Source organism: Hetaerina americana, unplaced genomic scaffold, assembly GCF_022747635.1.
Source record: "Hetaerina americana unplaced genomic scaffold, ioHetAmer1.1.p SCAF_19, whole genome shotgun sequence".
Taxonomy (NCBI): domain Eukaryota; kingdom Metazoa; phylum Arthropoda; class Insecta; order Odonata; family Calopterygidae; genus Hetaerina; species Hetaerina americana.
In genome coordinates this window covers 651,456-670,914 of record NW_027286752.1, presented here as the reverse complement: position 1 = coordinate 670,914, position 19,459 = coordinate 651,456, and the positions used below count along the sequence as shown (strand labels likewise).

The window sequence follows — 19,459 nt, the reverse complement described above, 5'->3', positions numbered from 1 at the left end:
CTAAACAGGTGGTTTCTTATATTATTGGATGTGAATTTCACATTAAGTTCTATTGTTTTCATGAGATAATTTTGTGAGAGCAAATATACTTTACTTATGCGACAATTGCAGAGTGTAAACATCATTCACCTCGATGGGACATCAAGAGATCCCGGATCGAATCCTGGTCAAGGCAAATGATTTTTACATTCTGTAATTGTTGCATTGTAATGCATATCAGCGGATGGCTCCGTCAGAAAGTTACTGCCACGGCATCTCCCGCAGTGTCTTGTAATTTTACTTCACTAATGTCTGCATTTCACGATCAATTAATATACCGTTTTTGACTCTCATAATAAATAAATATTCTTCCTGGGTTCATAGTTTTAATTTGAAAATCTTTCCCGCGTATGCGGTACGTTTACTGGTTCCTTCAATCCTTAAATAATGAAATAAATACGAGGGTCATCCGGAAAGTAGTACCCGTTCGTGCCGCATGAAGTGCTGACGACGCGAGTAGCCGCTGGACGAGGTCAGATAGCTTCAGTGGCTTGTCTGCCTTCTCTGAGCCAAGTTGCGTGACGCTAGCATTGCCTGTGTTGTTTCTGTGATTGTTTACAATGTTTAAAAAAATTGAGAACGCCGCCAGTTGTGAAGTGAGGGCAGTGATTAAATTCCTCAATGCAAGAAACGTTCGCCCATGTGATATTCATCGCCAATTAAAGGAGGTGTATGGAGACAATGTAATGGACGAGTCGTCTGTTCGGCGGTGGTGTCGCAACTTCAACATGGGGAGGGGGAACACACACGACGATGAGCGTTCGGGGAGACCGTCTGTCATTACAGACCAACTGGTGAGCTCAGTTGACGAATTCGTGAGGAACGATCGGCGCGTCACAATTGATGACATCTGTGAGCATTTTCCCAATGTTTCTCGAACAATTGTTCATGAAATTGTTAAACACCATCTGCATTATGCAAAAATTTGTGCAAGATGGGTCCCTCGCGTATCTCAATGAGCTGGCGGCGAAGGACTATGCAGCAGGAATACAGAAACTTGTCACACGTTATGACAAATGCCTTAATTTGCTTGGAGATTATGTTGAGAAGTAGTTTAAAGTATCCTCTTTCAAATAAAATTTTTTATGTTTGTTAATATTTACTTTTGTCTTTTTATTTCACGAACGGGTACTACTTTCCGGATGACCCTCGTATGTTCATATGCATATGTTTTTTCGTTCATCGTAGCAAATGTTTTCGCCACATACTTCACTCATTCGCGTTTTTCAATTCGCTCAACATATGTCAAGTAGTGCATTTTCCGGGACTTCTCGGTCTCGTCCACTCACCCTAACTCTGGCCTCCGTGAGGTTGGTCCACATGGCGATCTCCTCCCGCGTGCTCATGTCCGGGTATCGGTTCCGCGCGAACGTCGCCTCCAGCTCCTGCAGCTGCTGCGACGTGAAGTGCGTCCTCTGCCTCCTCTGCCGCTTCTTGGCCTTGCCTCCGCTCCCATCTCCCGCGCCCTTGCCCCCGCCGTCGTCCCCCCCGCCGTCCGCCCCCGAGTCGGCCCCACCACCTCCGCCTCCGCCGCCGCCTCCACCGCCCCCCGGCGACGACTCCGACTTGACGATGATGCCTCCGGCTCCGCCGCCGGACGTCTCTGCGGATGAGAGGACGCGAGGTGCTGCGTGAAAGAAGAAAGGGGTCGTAGTCGGGGGAGATGGGGGTCGCGTAGTGGGATGCGTGGGTGAACGGGAGCTACCGACCATGGGTTTCGACGCCGACAGGGAGAGGCGGTGGAGGGAAGGGGAACGGGGGGGAGCACTCCGAACTGACGGAAATATACGCAATTAGCTTTATTACGCCATCAACGCCTCCGAAGAAGACATTGACGAGTGTGAATGGTCGTACCTATCTGATGCAACTTCTATGTGTTAACTTTGTACATAATGGGTGCCGAATTGTAATATTGAAAGACTCGTAAGCAGTAGACATCATTCATATGATTTAGAAGTTAGGCGAGTAAGGATGGAAATTATGGAACTCCCGGTCAAATCAATTGCTTATATCGACCAGAACCGATTGCTTTGACGAAGTTACTGAAGTCTTCTAAGAATTTGCGTAGGGTCAGCTTTTCTGTTGCCATTTCAAGAAGGATGGGTAAACCAGGCGATGTAAAACATGAACCAAAAATACTTAAAGTTTAAAACTTCAGGTAATTGGGTTGTTAAATTGGTCCAAATAATCGCTGAAACCAAGATGAAGTGAAGGAAGGTGTCAGGTGCATAGTCTTACCCTCAATGAAATAATAAAACGGGGGTCAGTGATAGAAAGGCTCGTCCGATGATATCCTTATAGGATAGTAAAATTGAAATTAAGACATTGGATGTATAATTTATCATCAAATAAATCTTTCAGCGTTCATTTCATTTTTACGCACCGAGCAATGTTCTGAAAAATTACGACTTATAAAGATAGAAGATTAGTGCCGAAGATGACTAGCATTCTTGCATCATTATCTATTTCATGAAATGCTTTAGTAGGCAAACTTGTGATTTCCTGACTACGACCGTCGCAGAAATACACCTTATTTGCACCGTTTATCATATTGGCCGGAAATATAAATACATCTATTTATAAATAATAATCATAGTGTTAAACTAGGTGCACGAGATGGGCTGACCACTTTCAAAAACTTGAACTTTAATCCTGTTTCGTGGTTTATTGATTCTAACCTAAGCATTAAACCAAAATTCTAAATACCTGGCCATATTATATAGTCAAACGCGATAATTATAATGCAATCACTCCATTTTCGCCGAGCATCATTCATGCACCATTTACCTGATCTTTCACGTAGAAGACATAATTTAGAGTACATAAAATCATATTTATATCTGTTCGTTGATTTTGCCTTCCATTACGTATGACCTTTCCCTTTGGTTTCCATATTAATTGCCACAAGTTTAAAATCTAATGCGTATACCTACTCTATAACAATGAATGACACCTAATGAATGTTTTTTTTAGGGAAATCAACGTCAATCTCTCTTTAGAAGTGCCTTGCCTGAATATTGGAAGCATTGCAAACTTTGCTAATTATTAATACGTAGGTTTTTAGGAGGCTTAGCACATGTTTAGTTTCAAACTATACTCAAACAAACGGGCAGAATTTTCTTGAGAAACGGAAATGTGGAATTAAAATCTGCAAATATTCTCTCTTAGTGAGAACAAATGAAAATAATTGATAGAAATGGAAAATTAATCTAGTCGTCAGAAGTATATGCTAAAGAAGCCTATTGAAATGTCAGTCTTGACTCCCAGGATTTTGACTCTCAGGGTTCAGGATCCCTCATATTTCCCTCCTCCCTCGATCCTGGTTCCTGTGGCATTAAAAGCACCGCCACTCCACCGATGCTTCTCCAAGCACTCCCGCCTCCATTTCCTCCTCCTCCTCCCTTGCTCCTCCTCTCTCTATCTTTCTTATCTCCATCTCAACCAGGTAGGTATTTCCAACACGGCTCCCAACAACGACTTTTTTTTCTATTTATACTGCAAGGACTTGTCCTTCCCCCTACATCCTCGCCTTTCAGCGGCTTTCCTCTGGAGATAACCTTCTCTACTCCTCCTCCTTATCGACCTATCCTACGCGAACCTCTTTTACCCTCCCCCTAACCGCCTTCTAACCCCCTCCTCCTCCTCCCCCCGCCCATTCCTCCCTTCTTCTCCCCCTCGCCCGTTACCCTCCTCCATTATTGATCGACAACACGGATCGTCACGCCCATCACGCCGCGTATGATGTGTCCGGGGGGTGAGGAGCGTATTTCTCATCCGACTCCTGCCCGTAGCACTTCATTCCCCCCGTATCTTCTCACGCCGCCTCTTCCCCCCAATCCCCTCTCACCCACCCGCACCCCACAAAGCTCCCGACACGACTACCGTGCTTCGATTGCGGACCACAAACACAGAGAACGTGCATGTTCTACATCTCCGCGAAACAGGATCGAAAGGTTTCCCTTTTTTTAGGTCATCCCACCTCACCACTCAAAAGAGCATCTATTTTGTTCATTTTTATTTTTTTAAATATTTTTTTCGAGTTCGTTGCTCACATTTTTATGTTTTGTGTGCACGCATATGGTCTCACGTCGTGCAAACAAGAGTGCCGGCGATAAGTCTCCCTCCCTCTCCGTCGGGTGGCACCGCGAGGTGGTGGGATATATGTATGGGGACGGTCGGTGGGCGGCCTCACTTGGTGATTTCCGCACTTGCGTGGCCCACAGCGGCGGTGAAGTCGGTCGGCACGAAGGCTATGTCCGGCTAGTTCTTTTTCCGTCATGCCCCACAGTTTTAGGCGCGTTTCGATTGCTTCCGTCTCTTCAGTTTCGCTCCCGTATCGTATTCCGCTTCTGAGACCTTCATTTTTGGGTTTACGCCCATTTTTCGAATGGTTTCTCTAGCTATGGGCGTCACAATGTCTTACGTATGAAAAAGGACCGCAGCTTAAAGTACCCGAAATGCTTATTTTTTGGGGTACATCGATGATTCATCATATTGGGGAATTATTTCTGTTGGATACACTATTGCTTCCCCTTTAGATGTAGTTGCTACATCATTATGAATAACAACTCTGCTGAATAATATCAAGCCTAATAAATTCTCCGGGCGAGAGGAAATACCCGCTTGTTTATTTAAGGAACTAACGTCGTAAATTGCGCGGTATCAAGGAACCACATGTCAGAAGTCGCTGGTAGATCACGAGGTTACCAGAGATTGGAAAACGGTTAAACTAATATTTAAAAATAGAGACAAGGAGGAACCGAGTAATTACAGACCTATTTCCCTCATATCCATTTCGTGCAAGGCAATGGAAAATATACAGGTAGCTGTGTATCTGTAGTCGCTAGTTCGATCGTGAGACACCTTGATAATCAGAAGCCATTAATGAAAAATCAGCACGGTTTCCGCAAAGGTAAATCCTAGGAGATACAACTTACGCTTTTTGTTCATGATATTCTTATTTCAGGAGAAAGCAATATTCCAGTGGACGCGATTTTTCTAGATTTTAAGATGGCCTTTGACAAAGTACCACATTGTAAACTACTTGCAAAGCTAAAAGCAAATGGCATAGATAAAAATATCCTGGGTTGGATTAAAGACTTTTTGAATGGTCGGGCTCAAAGAGTTGTGATAGATGGAGTTAGCTCAAATGCAGTGGAAGTTACTTCAGGTGTTCCCCAGGGAAGTGTTATCGGGCCTTTTTATTTCTACTTTACGTTAACGACATTGACTCCATAGTCACTAGTAAGATACGTATATATTCCCACGATGAAGTGGTTTATCGTGATATCCATGATCCTGAGGTCGCAGCAGTTTTATCAGATGACCTTTTTGTCATACTACGCTATCGTGACATTTGGTAATTAGAATTAAATTTTAAAAAGTGCGTAAGAATAAATTTTGAAAAAGCGCAATACCCTCCCGAACACCTATTCCATTGAGAACACGGAAACGGAATCTGTAGACTCAATTAAATACCTAGGCGTTACCCTCACCCTCCATCTCTCTCCTGTGTGAAACATATACGGGGAATATGTGGACAAGCTAACAAAAAATTAGGATCTATTAGCAGAGTACTTGGTGAATGTGATGAAAGGGCCAAAGAGAACTAGAAGAGATTATCTGATGTTGGTTAGGCCTCATTTAGAATATGCTGCAAGAATATGGGATACTCACGAAGTTGGATTGATTGCCGAATTGGATCGCAAGCGTCTTAGAGGAGCTAAATTTATAAAACGTTGTTATGATTATCTTAGTAGCGTATCCAAAATATCAGAGCAGCTAGGCTGGAAATCACTCACGGAGCGAAGGTTAAATTACAGATTGAAGCTCTCGCATTAATAGGAATTACGTCTTTTTAGGAGTGGTGTTGAAAAGGTATTATTGCCCCCATCGTACTACGGTAGGTGAGATCATATAATAAAATTAGCGAGATTAAATGTAGAATAGATAGATTTAATATTTCATTTTTCCACGAATGATAGGGGATCATAATAACATTGTTCTACCACAGTAGGGTCATGTTCCGGTATAATTATTCTATTGCGTATTCACCCCCTGCCACATTCCCTGGTGGTGGATTGTAGGGCATAAAAATAAATAAATAACCTGTTCTCTTTTCTCCACAAACATGTTCCTACAGGCGTTTCTTCAAGACTTAGAAACTACTTACATATAAACTTACAGACTGTAGTTACGGACTTCGGTATAGAAATATGGATTAAAAGAATGTTTTGTTTTTCAAAGCTGGTATATAGCAATTTTTTTAATAAGGAATTTCAATGCTTTACAGTATTTTATGATCGCAGTTAATACCATTAAAACATTGCAATATAATTGTCGATTACCAGAAACTTTATTCTGATTTAAAAGTCTGATAGGGATTTTGAGCCACCGCAGAATCAATTCAATTAATTTTTCAAAATAGATTAGGTATTTTTCGACAAGCTGTTTCATGTATTTCCTTGAATTCTGCATGTTACATTGAATGAAACTGAGCCTAGTTTAGTTTAATTGTAGCTCTGTTTGAAGATACTGATCTAATTATTATGTAAATCAATTTTGATGCATACAATTCAATAAACGTCTGTTTTACGTCCTTTTTTTCGCAGCCATTTTTCGCATCCTCTTATCCTAGCTTCTTTGTTACTTCAATAATTTTCTCGCAGTTTTCTTTTCTATATCTTTTCTCAATGTTTTTGTTCATTCTTCTCTTCATCTCTCTCTTTGCTTTCTATCTTGCTCTTGGCATTCCCAAACATTCTCTAGCCCCATTCCCGCTTATCGCATCATTTTCGAGAGATTGTTTCATAAAACTATTTTTAACTCTTCAAAGCACTTCAAAATTTATCGATTTATTTTGTATCTTTTTTTCGTACAAAGTTTTAATATCTTGTTTTTTGAAATTCGCTTTAAGACCAGACTTCTTATACGCTTTTATTAATAATCTCGTACTCTAGTCTACATCAAATTCATTAGATGCGGCAATATTTTGATGAGCAGCAATTATAGGTTTGTTCATAATTTTCTTTGAGCTTCACTCCAATTTTAATGCCTTAATTTTGCTATTCTTTTCGGATTTTGGATAATTTATATTTATTTCAAATAGGATAGGCGATAATCGGATACCTTGGTGTAATCCTTTTATCGAATTTGTGTTGATAATTAGCCTTCTATTATAATTCCTTTTCCTGTGTTTCAATGCAAGTTTATTTTTGTTGCTATTTATACCTGCACTCCTCAGAAACCCGTAATCGATTAATGATGGAATTAAGTTTACTATATCAAAAGCATAAAAATATAAGGTTTTACCACATCTCTTACTCTTTCATTTTCTAAAACTTGTTTTGTCGTGAAAGTATTAGCTATTCATGACTCCAGACGTTAAATTTTTTAGTTGATCCAAATAGTATTTTTTTATTTGTTCTTTCTAATTCTTTATTAAAGCATTTCAATAGTTGAAGTTTTGCTAAAACCAGGATTGTTTACATTCATTTGTAATATTATTTTGAATGCTGGTATTAGAAAAGTCAGCTGACAGCCCGATCTATTATTATGTTCCCGAATGGATTATTTAGTTTTTCTCTACTCCTCTCCAGTATTTAAACTTAAATTTTTGTCACTCATTCTTCGGTATGCTTCTTATTTAGCTATTTGATCATTAAATTACATTTGCATCATTCTTCTGTGGCATGGTACTTCCACCGTTTTTGCTGATTAATTTATCCACCAGTCGTATTTTTATTAATGAAACATATGCATAAATATAAGCTCCTTATATGAAGCGTTTCTTCGTGTATAAGTATATGTTATTTCGCGTCTGTATCTGCATATTTTGACGTAAACTCTTTTTTTTCTACGCTATCCTGAACTCATTTTCCTCTTTATCTACGGCTGGAATGCCTTGTACCTAGATAATAGAACTCTTCCCTGATGTTCTAGTGTTTCTCTCCCAAAGTTTAAGGATTTAAGAATAACCTACTTACGCCCAATGTACTATCCTACCCGAAAACTTGTATCGGATGCTTCCAAAACTGCTACGGGCACTTTCATGGCACCACAGCCCGCGTGTCGAGATATTGCAGTAGCTCCTCCCCATCCAAGCACAGTGGACTTCTACGGGAATTCCACCGAATAAACCCAACTCTGCATTTCCGCTTGGCAATATTCGAGTTGGTTTATGCGTCTATCCTTGGACCGAAATAGTTGCTCTCTCTCTCCTTCTCTCGCCCTCTCTCTGAACTTGCCATCTATTCCCGCTGTCGTTCCAGCACCCATTCCGCCCACTCTGGCCCCCACCTCTTCCCGAAGCTGCTACAACCGCGGCTACACTCCTCCCAACCCTCGTTCCACCTCCCACGCCGACCCGTTACTCTTGCCGAGAGATTTAAATCTCCAACTCCCTCCTCCTCTCTCTCCCCCTCCACTCCCCCACGGACCCTCTCGGCTGGTTTTGCGCTCCATAATCCCCCCTTGTTTCTTGTTTAACAGCGATTGAACAAAACGTCTCTCCAACCGTCTGAGTGTTTTTATAGCGACATGTTCTCGCCCCGTCCGAATCTTTTGCCCCGAGTGAAGTTTGTTCCTCGGGATAATCATGGCTTCATTTCACTCCAGGCGCAGGAGCCGACCGCTGAATTATGTTTGCATCTGCATCCACTCGATGCCGTGCCGGCCGCGCCAAAGGGGACGCGTGTTCCCCCCTGGGGATGGGAGTCGAATAGGCTGCTTGCCGCGTGTGCTCCGGATGCGATTCAGAAACAACCGCTGGTGATGTTGATTGTTTGGCCAACGCACAGAGTAGGGAGGGAACGTATCTGATAATGTTTTATCTACCAGTGCGATAGTAATTCATTTAAAATTATCTGTCTTAGACTCAGAACACATAGGCAAAGCAAAAGAAGTAAGGTTAGGTACAAGCATTATATTTGAACTACGAGGTTTAGGTTTGAGTTATGCCGTGACTATTAGTTCACTGGCGAGTATCTTTGTCGAATATTTCAATTCCTATAACACCAACGCGTCTTGCTATACATAAAGAAATACATATATATATATATATTTATATATATATACACACACACATATATATACGATGTATATATATATATATATATATATATATATATATATATATATATATATATGTGTGTGTGTGTGTGTGTGTATATTTAATATTCATTCACATGAAAATAGATGTAAGGAAAAGGAATAGGAACTCATATAATAGACGAAAACTGGATGGGAGGGGAAGGCGGAATCGAGCAGATCACAAGTATATAAATATTTCCTTGACCGGGACTTGAACACCGGATCTTTCGACTCGCTGGGCCGATACTCTAAACACTTAAGCAAACGGGGAAACATAATGTACACTGAAATCTGCGGGTCCTTATACAATCAAGTGTCACGATTCTTTGGCCAAGAGATGGCGTTATGGAACTGTTTCCCCCACCAAAGGAGAAATAGGCGGATACACACAAGAGGAAAGAACAATAGGAAAGCAATCATACAACTTGTTAAAGGATAAGAGCGGTGAGTTTCGTGGCACGCATAGCCAGAAGAAAGACACGAGCCACATTGTCCAAATACACATTCAAATACGAAAAATCGTCACATGGCAAACAAATATAAATACAATGAATACATAAACTTAGTCTAATTTGTACGGTTTAGATAAAGTCTATCATAGAATTAACAATAGCTTTTGATAACTAGGTACATTAAATGACTCTGATTTACCTGCTTTAGTGTTACAAGCTTTATTATATTTCATTTACGCGGAGCATTATTTCTTCATAATGTTCACCCTAGACTGAGATTTAAATATTGTTAATCTCCCAGGGTGGATATCATACGTTTATAATATTAACAAAATAATGCAGATCAGAATCATGTTTTAGTTTTGGCAATACTGTTTCCCCTTAGTGGACATTGAGAACCCATAGAAAAAAAATAGAATCGGCATATTCCTTAAGGTTAATAATTTGAGAGTAATCAATAGCGCATCCTGAATATATAACAATAGCGCATCCTTTATTGCACTTATATGTAATAAACAGAAATAAATAATCGTAGTGCTGGTCAATAAACAATGCATACCCAGTGAAAGAATGTCTAAAAATATCGCAGGCCGAGAGAAGCCAGGATTTATAGAATTTTATTCCTAATTTCTGAATGTATTGACGTGATTTCGGTACAAATGTCCTTGTGAAGTCAAACTTATCCCAGCAGTTAGGTCTTCAGAGATGATGGAGTAAGATGGGTATGCGTTTCATCGACATTCAGTCGTCTCAATTAAAAATTTAGAAAAAGTATCCCAGTACTTCCCAGACACGCTCGAATTTTGTCGCCCTGTTTCATTATACCTGGATCGACAAAAAGTTCAAATTCCACTCTCTGTATGTTAATAACATTCCTAAATAAATTATAATACTTCCCTGGGTCACATTCTGTTGGCAGAGCACACGAATAGGAGCTCCTGTTATCCTTTCAGTACTGCCACACAGAGGGAAAAAACGGAACAAAAATGAATTCTAACCCATTTTACAATATGCAAAAAAATGGACGTAGGCCTTCAAGCTTCACTTTGAGATGCTTGCTTCTTCGCTTACTACTATTTACTCGATATTTTTGGCACATCTTGAAATGGATTATAGTATTAAAATCCCAGTTTAGGCGATATTGTAGTGTAACATTTTCTCTCGCTTCATTATAAAAATTGAGTAAGAAATAAATTGATAAAAAGGAGAGATAAAAGTCAAGCTGTCATTGAATATTAAAATCTTAACATTTAGCGCGCAATTTAGAGTTAATTAAACCTCGATAAAACTCCAACATTGGGTGTTTAGACTTCTAACGTAATTATTAAGGAGACATATGTCTAGAAACTAAAGCCTACTATTCAAAAATGTCTGGACCATTTGTGGTTATGATAAATTCCAAAAGACACAGCAGGAAAAATATATTACACTTGGGCTGTGAAAACATGATTTTCTAAAAATTAAAAAAATAGAAAATAATGTCGTAAAAAAGCTTTATTTTTTGTCCGAAATGTATAAATTTGATGTGATCCATCTTTCAATATTAGTGCATAGCTCGGCTCAACTTTGATTAACCACTTCAGCTATGCCAGACAGGTGGGTTCCTAGAGGTGGCACTACATTTAGACTTCTATTTGATGGAATTGGGAGCTGGATGTTGAAATGTTGCTGTAGGGCCGATGAGTGTTTCTTGATGGTGACTTTGTAATTGAGCTGGTATAATGGGTATGATTACGTGGTTTGAATCAACATTACCAATTCACTCAATTGTAATGAAACATTAAAAAAAAAAAATTTGCGTTTCCACAGAATATAACTTGGTTTTGGTGCAATAAAAATTCAATTTTGCGGAAAAGCAAAGTCATTTGTTTCTTTCTTTTCATTATAATGGAATTCCACAGTAAACTGATATTTTACGTTATAACAATCATGAGTAAGTTCCTTAACTGTATATTAATAGTTCATACTTTGTTTTAGCATCTAATGTTCCAAGTAAGTGGATCAGTTTGATTAGAGGATTTTCGGATTGGATTTGAAAATAATGGAGGAAATAAAATAAAGAAGAAGGCTGGTGACGGAGTTTTGAATGTGGCTGGGGAAGAGGTCAAAGTGTTCAGAAAAATTTGAAAAATGCAGAAACGGTGATTGGAGGAAATAATAAGAGATGTCGGGATGCTGAAGATCGTGATACAAGGGAGAATTCTAGATAAGGGGAGAGAAGGAAGGAGGAAAATAGATTTTCTTATTTGACATAATGTAGGGTATCAAACATATTGAGACCTGAAGAGGAAAATAATGCAATGTAAGCAATCTTTTAGGTTATAACGAGTTATGTACTTTGAACTCCACAATAATGTGGAAAACCTATTAGCGACCGCGCTAAACCAACCTCTAATGGGCTGCCCAAGGTGAAAAGAAGTGAGGTAGAACTAAGGTTCTTGCACATGTCGATGTAACGCATAGGTCGACTTCTAAGTGCTCGATATGTTGGGAAGAATTGCGTATTATTAGTCATGCGGAACTCATGACGTTTCAAATATTCAATCGAGTTGCTGGATTTCCGTGGACGTCTCCCAGTGCGGCGATGTCTCAGGGTGACTAATCTTCGATAACTTCTTTCGAAATGCAGTATAATCCATGTTAAGCCTAACGGATAGAGGTCCTCGATTTATATCTCTCCCGCTCGTCCATTACGTTTTCTTCGCTCTGATCTTTTTAAAACCTCGTCTTAGCAAAATCCCAAATTAAACCAACAAACAAACCATCAATTCGACCAGGGAGCTCCAATACACAATGGCTTAAGACTTTATTTCGACTTCAGAGGGATTTTCGGTGGGTTGTAGAACATGGCAAGATTTTAAATTCACATTTTTTTTTATCAATTAAATATTCCATGACAGGCACTCAAATCTGAAACCTTAGTTTGAAATGTGCTTTCAGGTTTTGTCATTAATTCTATAAGAGATTTTTCATTATTATTATGACGGAGTATACCGTTTACGGTAGGTTTTTATAGACTCAGACTGGAAAACGAAACATTTCTTTGGCTCTCCAAACGAAACGCAACCTGCAGCCTGTCAATACAATAAAACTCTTCTTCAATTCCAATTTTCCTCCCTTCATCACGTCCAACATCCCAATCCTATTCCTTCCCCTTCTTCGCTTTCCTAACGCTCTACCTCTATAGGTTGCAGTCTTTAACATTCTATTTCATATTAAAATGTTTTTCATCCATCTATCCTGCCTCCGTTGGATTCCGGTCCCCAAATTCTCTCTGTTCTTCCACGATGCCTAGTATTCTTCGATTGTTTTCCTTTTAGTCCTTTTAAACGCCTCCATCCTTCTCCACAACCACATTTCAAAAGTATCAAATCTACATCAATCATCCTGCTTTAGTTACCATGTTTCCACGCCGTACAAAAATACGCTCCGTACCAAAGTTTTAACGAGTCTTTTCTTAACATCCTCACTCAACACCCCTGACATCAATTACCTCCTCGTGGAAATTTCTTTTTCCAGTGGAATTCTTCTTTTTCTATCCTACTACTTTGACCATTTTGATCCCAAATAATTTGGAGATAGTTAAACTATTCCACCTGCTCGTTTAACGTTCTACTATTTGACCGTTAAACTATGATTTCCTGTGTTTTTCTAATTTCACTCATACATGTCCTAAAACGCATGTAATAACATTATTTTCAACCTATTAATTAATGATAAGTTTAATTTACGACCAAAGATCAAGTTTATTTTATTAAATTACCCAGTAATTGAGCGAGAACTCTTAATTAATCGATTATTTAACCATCCTTAATTTTTGGTGTTATTAAGGATAATCTGAATATGTCGCATAAATTGAAAATGTATTCTTGCAATAGCTATTTTTTGCATTAATAATAGTTTTTCACGAAAAAGATGGTGAATATTGCTTTTCCGATGGCGCAAATAATGACATCCTTTCACTTTTACGCTGAAATAAATTCTAAGGACCATTTTTAAAGAAGTATATTGTTTCGTTTCTTGAACGATCCGATTGAAATCAAATAAAACTTCCCATGGCTATTTATTGCGCTGGAATTGAATGGTAACACATAAATAAAATTTGTCGGAGCACCTATATATGAAAGCAATTAAACAGCAAATTAAAAATATCGATTAAGAAAATTCCTTGATAAAATTGTACAATATTATTTTTTCAAAAGATGAACTCGGAAATAAAATATGTTATTATGTTGTACGATACAAAGTCGGAAAAAGTAAAATTGAATCAAATCCATGCAAAGTAATTCTTTTCAACTAAATTCATGAATATATTCACGAATTCATTTAAAATTTGAAGATAACGAATATTTTTTAATACAATTGTCAAAATAATTTGAATGCATCTTTTAGTTTTAAAATTAAAATTACAAGTGCCTACTATTAATTTAAAACTGATGGATATTAATATTAACATTAGTTTCAAATCACTTTTAACTCGGGCTATAAAATTCAAAATACGTGAATAATTACTTTACATTCTACCCTTTATTTTGCAGATATTATAACGAGAATGTCGATAGTATTCATTTTTGTCGGAGGATTGAGATTCTGAATGGCCGTTAAGACTAGAGTAAGAATTCGGGGTCGGAATGACCACATATCTATGGACGTAATATCAGCAGCAATGGCACCAGATTCGATTAAATAGGATTTAGTCGGCATTATGATTCAGATCAAATGCTATGTTACCCTCTCTCATTAGAGTGGAGCGCTTTGCAGGTTGTTGATTCATCTCCTAACCCATCTTCTTTCGCACATACAAGGTGCTCATTAACTGTTTTTGCAATCAAGATTGTCTTTGCTATATAAAGGGAATAAGGCTTAAATTTTCCACCACAATATTTTATAATTGTTTTGTAAATAATTACTGTTCCTTTTAAAATTTAATACCTAACGGTTTTCAATGGTATTTTAAAGTGAGTACTGGAGAATCCTGACCTCATTAAATGTCTACCTGTAGATGGAACAAATCAATTGCATTAATCACTCCTGCGAAGATAGTGTTACCTCATAAGGTGAGATTAATATTCGGAGTCAATATTTTTTCACCTTTAACCTCTGCATAGTATTTTGTATTTCCATTTAATAAATAGCAGCAAAATTGAAAACAATTAGTCCAATTACAAAATATTTAAAGGTAAATATTTTCACATAAAAAATGGTAGAAGAAACGATAATATATGGAAATTAAATTAGGTTTCCACCAGGCTTTTACTTCCTAAGAATTGGAAAGGCATATCTACCGTCCTTTCCTTTTTATATAACGCAGGAATAATGAGATTGTAACTAGTTAAGAATTCGGAATGAATGTGGTCACGTTCTTCTAAATGTAGGGCATAATATACCTGTATTTGCCAATGACGGTATCGTTACTTAGCGGAAACCGAGACAAATGTGTCGATTTGCTCGCACTTACTCCGGAAAAAGTGTCACCGTATCGACGGATTTCAAATGCTGATTGGGAGTGACTGTGAGGGGAGGATGGGAGTGAGTGACATGAGATAATAAGACCGTGAGAGATGTGACAGAATGATCACAGGGAGAAAGGAAAGTGTTACCGGGATTTCGAGAGAGCGAGTGAGTCGGTGATATGGAGGCGAGGAGTTTTCATGGGGATAAATTGAATAGAAGATTGTAAGAAGCAAAGGGGGAGTATTGAGGTAATATTTTTGCTATATTTAGGCAAGCGATATTATTCCACTGCATTTAAAGTCAGCTCTTAAGCTAAAAACACTCTAATGAAAGCCTAAAATAATTTAAAAAATTAAAACTTTAAATAATTCAGCGTTAAGACGCAAAGAATTGACCATGGCTTTAATACGTAGCAATGTGTAGTTTAAAAACGCCTTGGAAAATAACAGACTGGAGCACTTTTAGATAAGTTTGTGGGAAAAAGTAGAAAAAAGTGGTTAGGGGATGGGGAAGATGAATAAAAAGCGTTTTATAGGGCAGCAGAAGATAGAAATGAGGGATTATAGAGTTAACAGCACCAGTCAGTCAGTTTATATATTCCGTTTTATGTGCTGCAACGAACTAATCGTGTTGGTGCACATAAAATCATTCTGAGGCAGCAAAAAATTGGAGCAAGACAAGGTCAGGAACCCTCAGTTCTTAAATATGCCACGTAATCCTAAAAATGATTATAAGATTATGAAAAAGTCTGAAAGTATGAAAAACATTTGTCAATTTTGAGGTCTAGAAGACGAAAAAAATCCTTTTGCTCACCAAATGTTACGAGGAGTTTTTTAAATAACTCCAACGTAATCGTAACAGATCCCTTTCTCCACACGTATCCACAGTTAAGAATATAATATTGAGCATCAGTTGATATTAAACAATGAATTGACATTAACATGTTACCATGAAATAGAAATAGCAAATAACTTTCCTTACTCTACGACATTATTTTCACTTACTTCTTTGAATGAAGTAAAGCGTCGACGTTTCATTTCAGACTCTCCGTCAAAAGCATAAACACCAAGAATAAATAATGCCACCCCTTCCCGCTGGCTGACTGCCATTGCAATATTTCCCAGTACAACAGTTTCTATTTTATCCATCGGTTCAAAAATAATTAGCGAATGACGCCATCTCTACGACCCCATCCATACCTGAAGATGATATTCTGCTGAAAATTACTCGGCGATAATTTTTGTTTGTGAGCGGGTGTCCGGAGAGTTAAAAAACTTTCGTGGGGGAGTGTGGAATGGCGTGGGGGTTTGGGATGGGAAATATACCAAAGAGGGCACGCACGGAGGAGGGAGTGGGGCCTATCTCGGGGAACAGTCGGCGCGGGTGACGGTGGGAGGGAAAGCGGAGACACCTCCGCGACGGCACTCGGGAGGAAGAGAGTCGACCGGCGGCAGCTGCGCCCCCACCCGCCCACGCCTCCCCCTGCCCCCCCCCCACCCCACACCCAGCCCACACTCTCTCTTCCCATGACATCCCCCTCCCTCCTAGCCATTCCGCCGCATCGTAAGGAAAACCCTCTCGACGTCCCTATCCCCGCGTGGGGTTTAGAATACAGAGGTGAGACACGTCCGTGTGGGTCTGAATTATTTCCGACCCTTTGAGGGTATGATACATAGAAACTTTTGAAAAATCAATGTAATTTATGTTAAAATATTTAAATGTACTTATTTCAGTTAAAGGCCTAGGCTATGCGATGTGTGCATTTATTTTATTTGATCAGCCTTCTTGGGTACTTTCAGAGGAAAACAGACATAAATTCTTAAATCAACCCTACGAGCTAAATAGACGAGTTGCAATGCATCATATCATTTCTCATTAAGTGGTAGATGTTTATGCTGAATTTATCCATGTGCTTTTTATTCTTCGACTTGAAAACGTTTTTAGAATGGCTTGGTACCGCTTTCAGTTTGACTGTATTCTATTTCCTTATGATTTAATTAAATTTAATTACCCTTGTTTCCGCATCAATTATTACCTGCGTGAAGTATTTTATTCTTCGCATTCATCGTGCGATACAAAGTAAAATCTATTATTTTAAAAATGGTTAGCTCTTCACTTTGATTTGACTTCTCTGCCGACCTATCCCTGTCTTCGTAAAATGCAGTATGAGAAAATCTATGCATATCAGTTTTTTTCTTTGTTTTCCATTTTTTTGTTGTTTAATAAGTTACAATCTTTGTCTGATCTTTACGAATGGTAAAATGTTGTCGCTGAACACATAACCAGCAAACACATTACTCCTTTCATCAGTTTTTTCCAATGTCATATTTTGCTCATCCACAAATTACTAGCTCTACAGGTATGAACACTTTTAAATCAGATATTTCTTAACAGAACCACAATTCCAATACTAATCTCCATTAATTCTAACCTAACACATTGTATTTTAGCAGCTCCACTTACGATAAATCAATGTTATCAATCAATTTTGGCGGTGAAAAAATTTGAATAATTCTTAATCCTGAGAAATGCCTTATAACTGTCGTGATAATTTTCTAGCTTAATTTAACACGACTTGTTTCTTACTCCATTTGTATTAATTTTTATAATTTTTAAAAAGTTTTAATCACGTTTTCATGGTTATTTAAGATACGATGATTTTTATGAATCACGCTTCTCTTAGGCTAGTGAGGGTATACCATTTAAAAAACGAGCATTTAGGTCAAAAACTAGAATTTCTCAATGTGTTGGCGATGTCGTCTTGCATTTTCATCTTCTGAATGTCAGTGTTATCTAAACGATCTGTTAGATCGTGGTAATATTTTGAAATTCGCCGGGAAATTGAATTATACGCAAGTGTATTTGTATAATAATAATATCCAGTATAGTACAGGGGTGTACACCTCTTCAAGAGTAGTACACCCATTGCTTCTTCAGTTAAGTTTTATGACCATGAATTTTAAAGGGCCGGATGTATTATTAGATCCCACTATGGTAATTTCGAGGGAGTTGGATCCCTCGACGCCTTCACCACTGCTCAATCCATTGGTGATTTACACCAGTATAATGGAAAGCACAGATTTTTAAACTGACGGCTTACAATAAAAATCCTTTTGTGCGGTTCTCTTGAATTTGCGCTTCAACATCCCTCTGACTGTTGAATCCATTGGATACTGCAGTCTAATCATCCTCAGAGAAACAGTAAGTCACGACGGGTAGAGTTGAGTTGGCGACTCAATTGAGTTCAAACTCCTTGAAGTTGAGAATCAATAACATTGTACTGTGGACATTTAAGCCCTTTTGAGTAACTCCCACATGTAGGGAGAAAGGTCCGCCTCATCTTGTGGGACCGATTCCTCCCTTCTCCTTCCCTTCCCGGGTTGCATCCTCCACTGTTCCTCAACATCCTTGGCCCCTTGAAAAAAGTCTCCTCCAGAGATGCGCCTCTGTGGCTCTCCCCAACTCCTCGTGAAAAGAGCGACTCCCACTATTCTTCAGTCTTATTCCAGTGCTTCCATCACTTTCGTCCTCCACACTCCCCATTCCTCACACCACTCCGAGCCCGTCTTCCCCAAAACTCCTACGCCTCTCCCTGCCGAGACATCTCCCAGAGAGAGAAAATGTGGAAGGGGGAGGGAGGGGGTGTACGCCGCCGTTTTTTTTTATCCCTTTCCACCCTACGCCACCTCCACCGACTCCTCCCCACCCCGCGGTCTCCATTTTGAGAACCCCCCTCTACTCCTCCCTCCCCATTGGACGATCCAGTAGACCCCCCCCGCCCCCCTCCGTCACTCTTACTCTCTCTCCTTCCTATCGACCCCTTCCGACTCCTTCCTCCTTCGCCTTCTCTCGCTCCCCGCTCCGTTCAACCTTCCCTCGCTACACTTGACAGAAACAACGGCTCGCCAGCTATTTTCCCTCCCGTCTGAGAGCGCGGTCTCCGACGTTGGTTTCTCCCGAGTCCCCCAGCTCCCTCGTCCCCTCTCCACATTTTCCTAGATCGCCCCATCTCGGAGGAATTCGACTTCGCCTCGCGCGCACGCACTCCAGACGCCCGTCCACGACGAGAGGAGATTCCTCCGATGCCGCCATTTTCCACGCGCGACCCCGACTCGCCCCGCTGCGAAGTGCAAGTCTCTCCCGCTTTCTGTTCGAAGTCTTCGTGTTGCGCAGGTCGGATGGATTCCAGGACACTGCACAGCCCTCGTCGGTTCGTCCATTGAATGATGGCCCCGCCGCTTTGCCCCCTCTTTCCCTCCTCCCACCCCCGCGTTCCCTTCGGGGCTGTTTCTTCTCTCGTCGCCGGTGAATCCGTGGGTTGGGATCTCGGATGATGGGAAGATCATTGTGGATGGAAACCCGAGTGCCATACCTTAGCTGAAAGGTTCCATACTCCGTGTTAAATGCATCGTTAGGTGTTTGTT

General features: G+C 39.7%; 1 protein-coding gene across 1 annotated transcript in view; it reads right to left on the bottom strand.

The window, feature by feature from the left end:
* The window catches only part of Ptx1 (pituitary homeobox homolog Ptx1), a 261,443-nt gene that overhangs the window by 102,516 nt on the left and 139,468 nt on the right, over positions 1–19,459 (bottom strand). Inside the window, exon 4 of the mRNA XM_071584426.1 lies at positions 1,329–1,666. Coding sequence (XP_071440527.1) covers positions 1,329–1,666 — 338 coding nt within the window. The remainder of the gene's footprint in view (positions 1–1,328; positions 1,667–19,459) is intronic.